Source organism: Suillus clintonianus (genome assembly GCF_016758775.1).
Source record: "Suillus clintonianus strain FC179 chromosome Unknown DEU56scaffold_50, whole genome shotgun sequence".
In the NCBI taxonomy this organism is placed as follows: Eukaryota; Fungi; Basidiomycota; class Agaricomycetes; order Boletales; family Suillaceae; genus Suillus; species Suillus clintonianus.
This window is the reverse complement of record NW_024539274.1, coordinates 49,518-65,974: the sequence shown is the minus strand read 5'-3', so window position 1 is coordinate 65,974 and position 16,457 is coordinate 49,518. Positions and strand designations below refer to the sequence as shown.

At 45.0% G+C, this 16,457-nt stretch overlaps 5 protein-coding genes across 5 annotated transcripts; 2 read left to right on the top strand and 3 right to left on the bottom strand.

The window, feature by feature from the left end:
* Positions 1–300: 300 nt before the first annotated feature.
* DEU56DRAFT_914078 (uncharacterized protein) lies at positions 301–1,017 on the top strand (the record flags this gene model as incomplete). Its single annotated transcript, XM_041357595.1, has 3 exons — positions 301–609; positions 655–768; positions 817–1,017. 3 exons carry the CDS (start codon positions 301–303, stop codon positions 1,015–1,017), a joined length of 624 nt encoding a protein of 207 aa, XP_041206981.1.
* A 1,540-nt stretch (positions 1,018–2,557) lies between these two features.
* DEU56DRAFT_757263 (uncharacterized protein) lies at positions 2,558–7,289 on the top strand (the record flags this gene model as incomplete). Its single annotated transcript, XM_041350108.1, has 9 exons — positions 2,558–3,162; positions 3,208–3,616; positions 3,671–4,493; positions 4,589–4,630; positions 4,679–5,256; positions 5,506–5,540; positions 5,562–6,541; positions 6,592–6,674; positions 6,696–7,289. 9 exons carry the CDS (start codon positions 2,558–2,560, stop codon positions 7,287–7,289), a joined length of 4,149 nt encoding a protein of 1,382 aa, XP_041206980.1.
* A 4,396-nt stretch (positions 7,290–11,685) lies between these two features.
* Positions 11,686–12,012, bottom strand: DEU56DRAFT_739322 (uncharacterized protein; the record flags this gene model as incomplete). The annotated part of the gene is made up of 1 exon (XM_041348721.1): positions 11,686–12,012. The coding sequence occupies one exon, from the start codon at positions 12,010–12,012 to the stop codon at positions 11,686–11,688; it is 327 nt and encodes a 108-aa protein (XP_041206979.1).
* A 27-nt stretch (positions 12,013–12,039) lies between these two features.
* Positions 12,040–12,414, bottom strand: DEU56DRAFT_717087 (uncharacterized protein; the record flags this gene model as incomplete). The annotated part of the gene is made up of 1 exon (XM_041347609.1): positions 12,040–12,414. A coding segment is annotated over one exon (375 nt), but the record flags the coding sequence as incomplete, so codon positions are not given.
* A 371-nt stretch (positions 12,415–12,785) lies between these two features.
* On the bottom strand, positions 12,786–14,773 carry DEU56DRAFT_871998 (ribonuclease H-like domain-containing protein; the record flags this gene model as incomplete). Its single annotated transcript, XM_041355750.1, has 4 exons — positions 12,786–13,321; positions 13,386–13,545; positions 13,573–13,893; positions 14,582–14,773. 4 exons carry the CDS (start codon positions 14,771–14,773, stop codon positions 12,786–12,788), a joined length of 1,209 nt encoding a protein of 402 aa, XP_041206977.1.
* Between the last annotated feature and the right edge of the window lie 1,684 nt (positions 14,774–16,457).

Below are 16,457 nucleotides of genomic sequence, written 5' to 3'. Positions count from 1 at the left end.
TTCCGAACTTTCGGACACTGCTTTCGAAACTGAATGTGAAATGTCTCTGACTGATCTGAGTCTTCCGACAGACACGAGCCGCGACCCAGACAATCAACTTGAAGAGCCTTCACCAGTTGCAAAAAAGCCTGCAAAGAAATGAGGATGTCCTCGCAAGCAGCCAGCCAAGACTATAGGTGAGTATATGTGCTGCATCAGCAGGTACTCAAGGTATCTAACACTCGTGAAGCTTCCGAGTCCGACACAGCCGAAACTGCACGTGCCGAACCAAAGAAATCAGCCATCACATACTATCTCACCATGTACTCGATCACCCAGATGCAAAAGCCTGAAAAACAACGAAAGTCAATCAACACGTTCTTGATGCTGTCTCCCGAGCTCGAGTTCGACACCATCAAAGCACAAGTTCTCGAAAAGATCTCGGAGGGTCTGAAACCGAAGATGATTGCCTTCGAACACTATTCTATTGCATGGACCACACCACAGACTCAAGCATCTTCTATGCCACTATGTTCACCTTCAGACTATCAGTTTCTTCTCGACCTCGCATCGAAGCAAAAGAATCCCTCAGTAAATCTTGTGATCAAGGCTCATCCACTGAAAAATAAGGTAATGTAGGCTTTTGAGTCAATGTATGCACTAATATTGTCATAGAAAACCAAGTCCTTGAAGAATAACGAGGACTCGGACGAGAGCCGAGATAGTGAGAGTGATAATGCCAACACTGGGGACGAAGATGACCATCTGAAAAAGAAATCAAAGGCCGAGGTAAGTGGTGTCTTCCTTGCCTGAACATTATATAAATGACACTTGCAGAAGAAGCCAAAGTCCATGATCGAGACTGTGCTCAACACGAAGATTAACTCGAAAATTCAGCTTCTTCAGAATCGTTGGATGTGTTCGAAAGCAGGATGCTCCTCAGACCATTGTTTCGTGCACCCCGAGCACTCCGAGCACTTTCCACTCGGGCATGATCACTTCGCTGTGTGGGCAGCTGCTTGGGTACTCTCTCAATAATTTTCGTGTCATTTGCTAGTTATTCATGTGATTCTTGGCTGTTTGACAGAACAAGGATGATAGTCTCGCAAACATGGAATCACCACCTAACCACCATAAATTCAATATGATACCAGGTCGTCAATTCGACGAGCTGTCTCCACTGCTTCAAGCCCATTCAGTCACATACCCTGTATTAAACAGGCAGCCGAGGTTGAAATATCCCTGTTCGAGACAGGCCAGCGGATGTTGGCCGATCGAAAATGTGCACCCGTGTCTAACGAGTTGGCTGGTAGGCTCAAAAAGAGTTGATATTTACAGCTGGGCCCATAGATTGTGATAGTTGATGTAAACATGTCGGCCGATCACCAGGGGAAAATGGGGTGTTGTGTGATGTTATCAGCTCGGCCCATGTTGAATATAGTGGCCGAGTGTACAGGTCGGCCGATGATGGGTGTGAAGCTATTGTCTGGGTGTACTGATGAAAATGAATGTCTGATGCTATCATGTCGGCCGATTGACATGAATGCCCGATGCAATCATGTTGGCCGACAGACTTTGTTGTCTGATGCAATCAAGTGAGCCGATGGAACCAATACTATCGAATCGGCCGATCGAAATGTATGCCCGATGCTATCAGGTGGGCCCATAGAATGTGTTGGCTGATGCTATCAGGTGGACCGATGGATATGAGTTTGTGATGAAGTCAGGTCGGCCGATGGACATGAATCCCTGATAGAATCAGGTCGGCCGATATGATGTGTTGGCTGATTTAATCGGGTGGGCCGATGCGATCAAGTGAGCCGAGACCGAAGTCAAAAACATCGGCCGAGATATGACTGAAATCAAAAACATCAGCCGAGATATGACCGAAGTCAAAAACATCGGTCAACATCAAAAACATCGGCCGAGATATGACTGAAGTCAAAACATTGGTCAACATCAAAAACATTGGTCGGCATTAAAAACATTGGTCGACATCAAAAACATTGGCCAAGATATGACTGAAGTCAAAAACATCGGTCAACATCAAAAACATCGGTCAGCATCAAAGACATCGGTCGGCATCAAAAACATCAGTCGGCATCAAAAACATCGGTCGGCATCAAAAACATCGGTCAACATCAAGAGGTGTGCGTTCGGCGAAATCCGAACACTCACACCTTTCGCACCTCCCCCCCAAATCAGTGTTCGGGGTCCTGATCGGATTCAATTGGTTGAAATATGCAGTTCTCGCTGAGTCTTTGCACAGCACCTTGGAAACTTGATATTATCTTAGTTTGCAAAGGGAACATTGTATCTAAATTGTCTTTAGCATAGTCCTAGATACATATATTAGCAAGATAACACCAGAAAGAATGTGAGGTCGTGTCTAATAGCTGCAGCAAGCAAAATTAACAAGTTTCCAAAATAAGCTATGACGCAAGGACTGTAAGTGATCGAGTGGTCAACTCGTATATAATGAATGCGTCTCTCGTCACGTCTCGTTTGCATCTCTCTTCTCTTCCTTCACTTATGATACTCCTTTCTTGCTTTCAATACCAGGACTTTTGATACCATTATGCCCAACATCATGCCAGCAGACTCTGAGTCCGGTTTTAATTTTACGTTTGATGCCTCGAGTTTGATTGGTGCCTCAGCACATGACTTTAATAATGACTTTAATCCATCACAGCGGCCTGGCGCAACACTTTTCACGGCTTATCAGTATCTGTCTGTTGATCCGACTCCATCTGACTCCGCCTCGAGTTTGACACGCATAGTCCATCCCTCTCGTTACACGCCGTCTCATTCTTTGCTTCCAGCTTTAAGTTCTCAATCTTCGTCCGACTCCAGCAATCTCACTTCAACTCTTGACCCAACCACCAAGGAACACCTCTTAATGGAGGCTACTGGCAAAGCTTTTCTTACACTTTTTCAATACAATGAACTCGAGGTCCAAGTCAACGACTCAAAAGTCTGGGAACTGCGTTGTCCTCGCGGGTGTTGGATCAAGTCTGGTATTCGTAGCCATGTCAAGCTCTCGAGTCGTGGTCAATTCATGGCCTTAGAACAGCACTATGGTGCTTGTCGCAATCGAAAACTACAGGTTCGCAGTGCCATTAGGGAATCTCGAGTAGCACTTGCTGTTCTTAGGCCTACTCTGTCGCAAGTACCCGTCATACCGTGAGTTGATCTTCGTGTGTTATCCTACTACTGATCATTTATTAGCACTGCTGCTGCTACTCCTCCCAGTGGTACATCGGAGGATTCGGTTCCCACTGTGATTGCGCTGTCACCTTGTCCGGGCTTCCACATCCTTAATTGGCCCACGTCTGATGGCACACCTGTACAAGCCAATCTTCCATGGCTACGTACAGCGGAGGGACTGGACAAACTCTCATTTGACCTTGAGGTTGTCTCTCACAAGGCGCTTGCACGCTCTTTTGACTGCACTGGTCAGGCTGGTGATGATGCTGGACCATGTGACTTTTGTGCTCACCTCGAGCCAAAAGTCAAGGTACTTGCGGAGAACGCGAGAACTCGTCGACCACACACCCGCCATAGTCTTCTCACTCCGGTTCAACTTCTCGACATTATATGTGAGCGTGATCAGAACACGAACACTTTGAAGTTACAGGTGAGACAACCAGTCTTTTTCTATGTGTGCTTCTAGGCTCACAATTGATTTCAGAGTTTGAATGACAGACACAAAATCAAGCGCCTGCTTTCCACACTGGAAGATCACACTTCACTGGTCATGGCACTGTCCCAGTGCGACATACCCTGGCTTCGCAACCTTCTCCAAACTGCACTTCGGAATGGTACCAGCATCCATACAATACTTCGGATGATTGAAGAGGCCATTGAGCATGGTTACCGACCACGAGGACACAGTCAAGAGGCCATTGACCTTGCCGTTCTCGCCGTCCGGCTTGGTGGCCGGAATCTGCTTTATGCCTTGAACCAGCGGCTCACACTCCCATCACTACACACTCTCCGCAACCATATGTCTTTTGTCAAAATCATTCCAACTATCAGTCGGATCTCAACCATGACCATCCAAGAGAATATCAAGAACCTTGTTATTGTTCCTCGTCAGAACGCTGCATCAACAAAAATGCGTGGTGTCAGCATGATGATCGATGAAACGGCACAGGAGGAAGCAGCCGTCTATATATCACAATTGAACAGTGTAGGCGGTCTATGCTGGACGCACTCGAATCTTGTCAACACAACACTTCACACGTATCAGTCTGCCCTTGGGATTGCTGAGGCGCTGAAGTCTCAGAAGGTCCACGTTGGAAAGGAGGTGACTGTCGCGGGAGCTCACATATTTGGCGAAGAGGGAGTTTATCCTGTCCTGGCAGCGCCCACTTGCAAGAGTGAGAGCGCTGCTGACATGGAGTTCATTTTCAAGACTATCCTCGAATCCTGGGATAATTCTGGAGCGGCTCAGCAGGTTGGACCAGCTTGGTCATTTGCAACTGACGGTGACGCTATGCGCCGCAAGGCTGGTCACAGGACATTTGTACACATCCCACTCTCACCCTTCTCACCGCTCTATGGCACATGTCGAATCTTCCTGGCGTTAATCTCTTCACTGGTCCAGGTGAAGTGACACTAGACTTTGACTACAAACATATCATGAAATGTGCGTCTGTCATGACTAGTACTTTGATATCTACTGACACTTTCAAAGGCTATTGTACCCTCCTCCGATCTCGTGCTGGTATGCATCTTAACAATGGTCGCTGCATCAATGCAACCATGATCGAACACTACCTTGTCTGGCTGCCTGATGTAGATGAAAGTCGTGCTCGGAAGCTTGTTTACCCCGACGATCCCCAGGACGTGCCTCGTGCGGTGGAACTCATGGGTGCTGTCATCAAACTCGCATCACTGCCGAACATCCCCGACGACGTCAATGTCATTGCTGACTTCGACACAATCAAACTTTTAGCTGAAATTCTCCGCAGTCTCCTCAATCCATTCATCGATGTCAACCTCTCACTGACTGAGCAAGTCGTGCACTTGAGCCGCTTCGCTCATCTCCTCTTTGCATGCTACCGTGATCAACGACGTGGGCTGATGCCTAACCAGCTATACTACGACTCTGAGACATTTGCCAAGAACGTGGTCTTCTGCATCCTGAAGCAACAGAAGCTCGATCCATCTGAACGTTTTTTCTTTCTCAATGTCGGGGATGATGCACTCGAACTCGAGTTTGCATTCCTCCGAATGTGCGGGGGGCACAACAACGCAATGAACTACAAACAAGTTCTTGATCGCCTTGGCGCTGCCTGAGATATTGGAGGAGTGTATGCACGCAATTCCGACCTCTCCCATGGCCATCGTCGGTTGAATCTCAAGCGAGCAGACGGTGTTGACCATGTCAGCCGTTTTATGTGGGTTGGTGACGTTGTTGTGGGTCATTGTGACCTTCCAAGTGCATGGCACCAAGGGAGGGATGAGGCCATTTCAATTCTCTCTCGGTCGCAGATACATTCCTCCGCATATGACTTTCAGACCTTATTTTCCCCAGGCTCGGGCATAGACCTACTGTGCGTCTTTGGTGGGAGCAGGTACCCTGCTATTCATGAAGAGGATGACGAAGACATATCACTCCTTGCACCTCCTCCCAACATCGACACACTCCAGCAAGATGTCGTGTCCAGCGAGACCGCAGACACCATCAGCAATGATGACGACGAGCCGCCACTCACCTTTGAGGAATCACTTGCCAACACACTTGACGCCGAGCACGAGGATGGAAACGGTTTGGTGGATGAGCCCGAGGATGATGAAAATTCCCCCTCACCTACTTCTCCCCCCAATGGGCCAGGAATCCGTGCTGAAGACTACCTCTGGTGCATGAACAAATGGGTCCACAAGTCATCGGTTGTCCGTATCACGATCACCCTAGATTTCACTCCCAAAGCCCAGACTCGTTTGCTCCGTGTTCGCGGATTCACGCCTGTGAACAAGGACTTCGAGAACACCATGGAGGTTGGTCAGCTGCTTCACGGTGATCAGTTCGTCACCGGTGATCTCTTCATCACGCTTCTTCGAACTAGCATGAAGTCACTGGCTCTTGCTCTGGTTCGCGCTACCACCATCTCTGAGAATGGAGCCCCCAGGAGTAGAGTCAAAATGGCAATGCTGACGTCTCTCAAGGGCAATGTGAAAGTCGCCGGTGAAATCATGATTCTTTTACCATCATCCTCGTCTTCAACCTTATCGTGGATCTGGAATGGCGTGTATCTTAAAACAGCATCTGTCGTACCAGGAACAGAAATTCATACTCTCAATGTCGTCACTGTCACTGTTCCAGGCTTCCTTGTTCAAACCGTCAATCCTTGGGTCGTCATTGCCGCTGATCATCTTGCACCTCAACACACCCAGGAGGTAAACTCCAAGGGCACAACATGGTCACTCGACGACGAGGACCTACAATCTGCCGTTGCACTACTCTGGAACAAAACTGTCAACTCCAAAGTTCCCCTCAGTTCGATCTCAAGTCTCAATTCTGAAAGCTCTGTTTTTCCCTACAAGTCTCATGATGGTAAGCGTCTCTCGCTCTTGCTGTAACCTTACGCTGATTTTTTCTTCAAGGTTCTGATGCTCTTATTTGTGCCGCCGGCACTGAGTTGCTGTTGACTACGGGACATGGCAAGACGGTCATGAGCGCATGTCCGGTATGTTGCGAGTCAACGAAGGACATCCGTTCGCACATGGGTGTGCATATTCTCCGTGCAGCTCGTAAGGTCGCCAATATTGTTGTCAATCCCATCAACGGCCCGTTGCCTTGTGGCTTCTGTGGCGACTCAAACAACCCCGACTGCGCACTTACATTCAAGGAGACAGCTCGCAAGATCATGTGGGAGTCAAAGTGCCCACGCAAAGAGACCTTCCAGTATGGGAGCACTAATAAGGGCTCTGACAGCCGCCCGTGTCGTAATGTCCCCGTCGTCTGCCAGATATGTGTCCATCTCGGTCGTGCTACTGATTGGTGTCCAGCGGTCTGGCGTTATAACCTCGAAGCCCATATTGACCTGCAGCACTCTGAATATGCACAACCTGGTAGGCCAATTGGACTTCCCCTTCCCCGCGCTGTGTATGATTCGCTTGCTCTCACTCCTGCCGAAGAAAAAAAGGCCGGAGTCGCTTCTCGACCCGTATTTGAGTTCATCCAGGGCAAGGAGAATATCCCTGGACCTGACAGTTCATCTGCTGTTACCCAGAAGCGGAAGGCCAATGCTCAGAAGTTTTCCTCTGCCGCTTCGGTGGCTAAGAGAGTTCGTCAAGGTTGATTCTGCACACTATGTCTACAAATTGGACTCAGATGTTGCTCACTGCACTTGTTAGTTACTTGTTCACTCGTTTTCATTATGCTTTGCTATGTTTCCCGTTGCTTTCCCGTTGCTTTCACGCTGCTTTCATGCCTTGCGTACTAGTATTAGCTGTTTCCCGGGTCCTCATATTCCAATGTCATGTTTCGATCATCTCACTGTCCCAATCCGACAAAATCATACTACATAAGGAAATTTTGGCCACATGGACCCCCTCCCCCTCTCTGTCGAAAAATTGACATGTTGGTGTCGTGATCCTTTGTATCGCACACCTCTTGGTCAACATCAAAAACATTGGTCAACATCAAAAACATCGGTCAGCATCAAAGACATTGGTCTGCATCAAAAACATTGGTCGAGATATCTCCGAAATCAAAAACATCGGTCAGCATCAAAAACATCGGTCAACATCAAAAACATCGGTCAGCATCAAAGACATCAGTTGGCATCAAAAACATTGGTCGGCATCAAAAACATCGGTCGAGATATCTCCGAAATCAAAAATATCGGCCAAGATATGACTGAAGTCAAAAACATCGGTCGGCATCAAAAACATTGGCCAAGATATGACCAAAATCAAAAACATCGGTCAACATCAAAAACATCAGTCGAGATATCTCCAAAATCAAACACATCAGCTGAGACATGACTGGACTCAAAAACATTGGTCAAGATATGACCAAAGTCAAAAACATCAGTCAACATCAAAAACATTGGTCGGCATCAAAAACATCGGTCAACATATGCCCAAGTCAAAAACATCGGTCCAGATATGGCTGAGATATGACTGAAGTCCAAAACATCGGTCAACATCAAAAACATCGGTCCAGATATGGCCGAGATATGACTGAAGTCAAAAACATCGGTCAAGATATGGCCGAAACATGTTGAAACATCGGCCGACCGAGATATGGCTGAAATCCAAAACATCAGAGATAATGAGAAAAATGAAAGTTGTAGTCCAAGTCAAGGTGAGCGCACCAGTAGTCTTATCTTGTCAATTGGTTGTGATTTGACCGAGATATAAGCTAAGGAAATACGAAACATTGCCAACCAACATATGACCAAGATCCACAATATCGGCCGACCAAAAGTTGTTTTTATGCTTAACATTGTTAACAACAGATGTAGCCCCAGTAAAGGTAAGCATATTGGTAGTATTATTTTGTCAATCGGCTATCATCTGACCAAGATATAAGCTAAATAAATTTAAAACATCGGCCGACTGTGGATATAACTGAAATCTGAATTACTATGGCTCATAACTTTATCAGATCTGATCCATTTTTGAAGATTAGACCATTGATGTGTTCACCTAGATGAGTACTACCCATTTTTAGGCAACCGGGCCCAAAATCATCGGTTGAAATTGATCCTGGAGTGGTCTTTCAGCTTTTGCAACAGGTAGGCAACTGCACAAAGTCACATTTATATATAATTCAAGTTGAATATTTCATTAAATATATGTAAGATAGACTGTAAACTACCTAAGGAACCAATACTACATATTGCCCTGAGGGTAGGGGGTGAGTGGAAGGGATGTAGTGTAGATGTGTGTTGACCTAGCCTTAAAGTCCTACTATTGCTCAACTGACCATTTTCGATGTTTTGGGTCTTTGAGCTTTCTCACACTCAATTTCTTATCTATTTCACTTCCTCAGCATTCAATTCTTGTTGGATTGTTCTGTAAATTTATACTTATGATACTGAATATATTGTAAATGTACACCCAGTTTCTGATTATTAAATTTCGATGTTTTGAAGGTATTGATATCTTATCAGTAGAAATAGCAAGCATATGCAGTATCTCAAACTAACAACCTATTTTGAACTGATCTTCATCATGAAAGGAAGTATATATACTATTCTAATGATATATGAACAGGGTTGACCAGATGTGCAAGGGTAAGATACTGAAAAACATCAAAAATGTCAAAAATGCGATTTTCTATCATTTTGTTCTGTAGAAGGATCCTATGTGTGTCCTGGGCTGGATGTATAATATATACACTACAAATAAGCGTAGGAATGGACTCCCTACTATCTTTGAGGTCCGGTACTACAGGGAAAAAAATTCCCAGGGGGTAAACCACCAGGAGAGGGGGGGTACACTATACAATAAGGGATTCTACTATGATCCTGGGCTCCTGATACATTGTTTCTATTGCTGAACAGATGATGGGGATATAATTTCAAGGTCTATTCACCTAGACATAAGCAATAGGAACAAAATTTGTACTTTTATGTATATATGCCATATACATGGATGTAGGGCGCTTCAGGGGGTCAAATAAAGTTGGCAATCTCCTCATATATACTACTAAACATGTTCTAAATGCCCTAGGACACTTCCCTCTCAAAGGGGCAAAAGTGCGAGAATGTTTTGTGTCCTACATCCTTTTGAAAGGGTCCTGGAGGAGGAGCAGGCATACAAATATACAAAAAAGTGGTCTATTAAATTATATTGAACATATATATACCAAACTACTACTAATATATGAAGGGGAAGCTATTGTGGTATAATGGTGAAGCTGCAGTGATATTAGGAGGGTGTGGGAATAATTGATATTGTGGAGATTCCCAAAATGGGCAATGTCTTTGGTGTTGTTGGGTAATGTGGGCAAAATTGCGAAAATATGGGGTGTGTGAATAATGTGGGGCAGATGTCAAGTTAATCATAATATTTGTTTCATTATCACCAATGTGTTGAATTTTGGGCATATCTCGGTCATTTCGGTCATATCTCAGCCGATGTTTTGGATTCCGGCCATATCTTGACCAATGTTTTTGACTTCAGTCATATCTTGGCCGATGTTGACCGATGTTGACCGATGTTTTTGATGCCGACCAATGTCTTTGATGTCGGCCGATGTTTTTGATGCTGACCGATGCCTTTGATGCTGACCGATGCCTTTGATGCTGACCGATGTTTTTGATGTTCACCGGTGTTTTTGATGCCGACCAATGTCTTTGATGCCGACCAATGTTTTTGATGTTGACTGATGTTTTTGATTTCGGAGATATCTCGACCGATGTTTTTGACTTTGGTTATATCTCGGCCGATGTATTGGATTTCAGAGATTTCTTGACCGATGTTTTTGACTTCTTATCTACTACACTACATACCATGGGCCCACTGTTGGTATCACAAACACACTTTGACCGGCCCACCTGTTTTTATCAAATACGCACTTACGACGGGCCCGCCTGATTGTATCACATATGCACTTACGATGGGCCCGCCTGATTGTATCACATATGCACTTACGATGGGCCCGCCTGATTTTATCACATACATCCACTGCCTACCATGCACTGTCTACCGAAATGTCTATGCTTATCTACTACACCACATACCATGGGCCCACTTGATTGTATCAGGTAAAACACTTGACGTGGGCCCACCTGTATTTAACAGAACATTTTATTGATGGGCCCGCATCTGCTGGCCTGTTAGGAACAGGGATATTTCAACCTGGGCTGTCTGTTTCTATCAAGGGTAAAGTGACTGCAGTATGTGCTGCTTCAGCGTCGCCTCGCGAATCGTAACCAACCAACTGCCACAGCTGCTCCGGTGTTCAACTTCAATATACCTCCGGAATTACTCAATGTGTTCCATCCAACAAACATACAACCAACCAAGGAACATCCCCCTCCTACAATGCAAGATCAACACTCTCTTCTCCAGCCTGGATCTCGTCATGGTCCTGACCTTTCTCTGGATGGTTTCTGTGCTTCATACAAGCTTAGTGATGGGATCCGAACGAGGTTGCACGAAAACGGATATACGAGTGCGGAAACTTTGACCTTCATTGTTCCGGAACTATGGGAGATGGGTTTCAAATTTGGAGAGATTGCTGCAATGAAAGCAGCGATGAAACATTGGAGCCAGTAAGTTCGGCCTCATCATTGCAAATGGATTCTCGCTGTCGTTTTTTGTGATCGTGTCTAGACATCATTGTGTTGCGATCTGCATTGCTCAACAGTCCTGTAATTGTACACCTTGTGCTGTCATGTATAGTGTTTTGTAGAGTCTAGAAATAACCAGCATGCATAATGTATCCTTCGGCATCGGAGTCAGTGATCACATCCATTGCGATGTACATGTCATATATGATACCATCGACATCATCCGAGAAGTATTCTTGGTTACGACAAATAAAGGACTTGATCTTGGAGAAAGCTTCTTCGATAGGATTGAGATCAGGGGAATAAGGTGGTAGATACTCGAGTCGAACACCTGCCAATGCTCGATGAGTGAATACGAGCAGTGACTCAAGACACATACCAGCTTCGCGAATGAGTTCTGCAATACCTTCTCCGTGGTGTATCTTGGAATTGTCCATGACGAGCACACTCAATTTACCTGGGTACGGGGTGCATAATGGCAGCTAGTAGAATATAAGAGATGTTCTACTGGGAATGATAAAAAAACACTTACAACATCCCCTTCAATGAATGTTTTGAATGTTGCTGCAGTGAATGAACCCTCGACAACAGAGACAGCCACCATGCCATTGATAGTGAGCAGCCCAAGTCCAGATAAGCGATGCCCACGAACGAAAACCTGTTTTTTCACAGCGCGAGTGCCTTTCAATGACCTCCCATTGATTCTTCCCAAAGTCCTCTCATCTTTTGATGTCTCGTCCAGAAATCCAAGTTCCTCGGGTTCATATTGTGCCATTCTCCGGATGAAATCTGCCCATTTGGCCTCATTTCTTTCCTTTGCGATCTTCTTCAGCTTTTTGCAGGACATTCCAGCATGTGAAAGCTCTCGGTAGATGGTTGTGTAGTGAACCGAAATGAATCTGTTATCACTAAGTAAGATTGGGAGTTTGTCGAGGAACCAGTCAGGCCGGTGCTTCACGAGTCGAAGTAGATAGTTCACGTCATCAAAAGTGAGTGTTCGAGGACGGCCAGGAGTACCATAGTTGTGTCGAACAACGTCCCCTGTTTCACGCCAAAGTTTGAGCATCCGCCAAAATGTACTTTCTGAAAAGCCAACACAGTCGAGTATTTGTTCGAGAGAGAGAATCTTCTGTTCATGAAGCTTGACAGCTGCAATTTTGATATCACAACAAATTTTTCAGAAGGGCATAGTGGTGAGCACAGTGTTTCGAATTGTTATGATTTTTTAATTTATTTTCCTAATGTACTCAAGTCACGCGCGTACTGTCAACGTTTTTGCACACAGCTGTAATTGAATTTTCGACATTTTCACTATTTTTGAACCATTTTGAACACGTGAGTCAAGACTTTCCGGAAGGACTGTAACGAGGATAAAAATTTTTTTTTTTTTTTTTTTTTTTTTTTGGACAAGCGAGTCTATTATATATCCACTGACACTGTCTAGCTCTATATAAACGCTTATAGCGGTGCTCAAGGCACCGGTCCGAGGGAAAATGCACTTATGCACTCCCTACTTGTGGTAGGGGTGTGTGGGACTCTGTAAACTACCTAGGTTACCTCGGTCTGCGGGGGCCTGGGTAGTGTTATACCCACTAAAACCTCGAGTGATGTGACCCAATTATGTGGGAGGGATTTTCCGGGGGATATTATATTTGACCATGTAGTGTTGATGAGGTTGGAGTATTTTTGGTTCCTTTTGATTTTGCTAGCTATTACTCTATCTATTTGTAAGTGATCGTTGATTGCTTTAGTCCATCTTTTTGTTATATTTGACTCGTCGAGGGATATTCCCTGAATGACCTGGGTGCATCTGATGGTCCATATTAGATAAGCGGATTCTGATATGATTATTCGGAGTAGCCTTGCGGCTCCTCTTTTTGATTCTGCTTTCTTTTTGTCATCTGGATCGTCTTTATTTTGTTTGTGGGGGATTGATATCGCACCGCATCCCAGGATAATTCCTATCGATATATCCGGCCATGGGATGATATTGGTGGGCCATATTTGTTCTGCTAGGCGCCATATGAGCTTTCGTATTGAGCTGTTACATTCTGTGAGCATATGACTCATTGATTCGGTGTCTTCTTTGCATATGTGACATTTTGCCCGGTGTTCGTAGGTTGGGATGCTAGTCCAGAAGTCCCCCACTTTGAACGCGTTGTGGAGTGCTTTGTACGTGAAGATTTGGAATTTTCTTAGATAAGTCTTTGTTCTTTCTAGCTTTCCATATTGATCTGTCTGTTTCCAGTGTGTTTGATATGTTTTGGATGGCGTATCGTGTTATGTCGAGGAGGCCTAGGGTTGAGCGCTTGTGTTCAAGGATTGGGGATGATACCATCTGTCTGTACGCTAGGGCTTGGGAGATATGGGTGAGCTTTGTTCCTTGTAGGTCGAATTCGGGTGGAACCGTTGTGTCCATGAGGTTGTATTCGTTTTTTAGTGCACCTATTTCAGCGAGTTTGTCTGCTTCATTGTTTCCTTTGTTGTTACTATGGCCCTTAATCCATCTGAAGGTCGTTGTTGCTGACCTTTTCCTTAGCTGGTATACTGTGGCTCTGAAGATTTCGCTGTTTGCTATGTCAATCCAGCCCCGATCTTCCCAGTTTCGGAGGTGGTTTGTTAGGCCGTTTATGTTACGACAACGGTCGTAGTTGGACTGGGATGGGTAAGCGAAGGACGACGGTCCTAGGCTATCATATCGTGTATCGATTGAACGTCAATATACCTGGTAGCCTAAGCCGTCAGGTTATGACAGAACGGAAGGGGAGGTAAGCTTCTAAGGCAACGGCCGAAGAAGGGTTTCGTGTTCGACGGTTAAGTCTAGACGAGGGATCAGTATCGACTCAAAGACAAACAGTCTAAGAGAGGATGTATCGGACTCAAGGATAGCGATCCAAGAGTATAGAGGGTTTGTGATCAGACTCAAGAGAGTTAACTCAAGAGAATATACAAGTCAAGGTAAAACCCAGTAGAATCAAGTTAAGGAATAATAGTACAAGTGGATCGACTATATATAGGTAAAGATCACAGTGTTCAGGGCAGGTCTGGTAATCGTACAATGGTCAGGAAAGGTATATCGGGTAGGCAGGATCAGGCAGGAGTCCATGAGGTTAGGGAAGGGGTTCTATGGGAACATCAAGGGAAAAGGAAGTAAGGCCATGAGGCCATAGATCAAGGGTCTTAAAGGAAGTGTCTAGCTTCTATCACAGAAGGTCAGGGTCGGTGGGGATCAGGAAGTGCATCAAGCATCATGGTGAATCGTGAAGAGGTGAAGGTGTGACATTGTGACAGGGTGAAAGGGTCAGAAAAAGATAGGGGGCCATGTTACTGTAACAGTTTATAACGTATCGTGAGTCTGTAATAAAGGTTACTGGGGTAAGGGGACTGACATTTTGTAGTCCTATAAGGATGGCTGCGATCTCGCCTGCCTGATTAGACTGAGAATTCCCTGGGACTCTTATGGATTTATTTTGTGGGTGATTTTCCCCGAACCATATTCCACTCCCACATCTCGCATTTTCTTTTCCATTGTTCATACACGATCTGTCAGTGTATATTTCAATCGCTTGTTCTTGTGACCCTCTTCTTGGTCCAATGTGCTGGAGGTGGTACGCTGGGGTCGGTATGTTCATGGTTGTCTTTGTAAAGATTCTGAAACATTCTGATAGGTCTTTTTTTCTGTTATCTAGGGGTCGAAGACTATGTCTCCTCATTGTTGAGAAATCACGTGTGCGTTTTTTTCCTTTCGTCGGTGGGTTAGCGTGAGGCCGTCATCTGGTGGCGAGTCGAGGGGGTTGAGTTTTTGAATGATTTTGGTGAGTATCGTTGCTGCTGTGATTGTACATTTGTGTGGGTTCTTACATCCCTCTATTCTATCAGTTTTGCAAGGTTCACATGCACAGTTGCTCCTCTCGCGGTGATTTGTGTTGGTGGTGCGTCTGTTTTTTAACTTCATTAAATCAATTACTGTTCTTACTTTATGTGATTGTTGTAGGCATTGATCTTTCAGTTTATTGTACGTTCTTGGGGGGGCTCCAAGATGAAACCATGCGGGAAGTTGCTGTTTGAGTGAGTGAGATACTTTTATTGGTGTGAAGCTCATATTATGTTTTTTTTGCCATCTTTAGCATGGTGGTTATCTCTTTTGGTAGGCGGTTTGCGTGTGGTCCTTGGGATGGCGGGGACCATGTCGTGAGGAAAGTTTGGACGTCATCAAGACTTCTTAGGCCGTTGGGTTTTAGGGTGTGTATTAGTGCGTCTGCTATAAATGCCCATGTGGGTCGGTCAGGGGATATGTTAATGTATGCGCATAACCAGGTGATGTTTATCGCCTGGTTTCTAGCTGTTATATCGAGGATTTCAAGGCCGCCTTCTTCTTGAGGTCTCTGAAGGTGTTTCATGCTTATTGGTGAGGTTTTTGATTCGTTCCATATGAATTTTCTGATGATCTTTGTGATGGCGGTTTCGATCTGTTTCGGCATGCCTTGCGCTTTGGTGAGAAACTGTGTCATGCCGCCTACGAACATTTGAATAATTAACCATTTTCCGTCTAGTGTCGGGTTTCCTTTATTCCATCTATGTAGGGTTGACTCTATTTTATCTAGGATTGGTTCCCATGGTGTTGCATTATCTAACTCGTTTCCTATCCATGCTCCTAGGGATCTGATCGGGGATCCATCCTGGGTGATTTTTATTGAGTTCTCCCAGGGGTCATCTTCTGTGTTCAGCTTTCTGGTGGATATAACTGTCGTTCTATGTGTTTTTGTGCTGATTGGTAAGATTTCTGTTTTATCCATATTAAACTTAGCGCCTGATGCTAGACACCATCTTTGTAGTATATCATTTAGGTCCTTATATTTATCACCTTTTTTAGGTATATCGTGGTATTGTCCGCATACATATTTACGATTATGCGTTGCACGAGGCCAGGTATGTTGTATCCGCTTAATTTTGTTGAATTTCTAAGGGTGCACGCTAATGGTTCGATTGCTATATCAAACAGCAGGCAAGATAGGGGGTCGCCTTGGCGTACCCCCCTTGATACTTTAAATGGGGTGCTTAGGAATCCGTTGATGGCAACCATGGTATGTGCGTTTTTGTATAGAGCTTGGATTGTGTTGATAAATTTTTCAGGTAAGTTAAAGTTCTTTAAGGAGTCGATTAGGTAATCATGGTTAATTTTGTCGTAAGCTTTCTCTTGGTCAAGCGCAACCATTACTC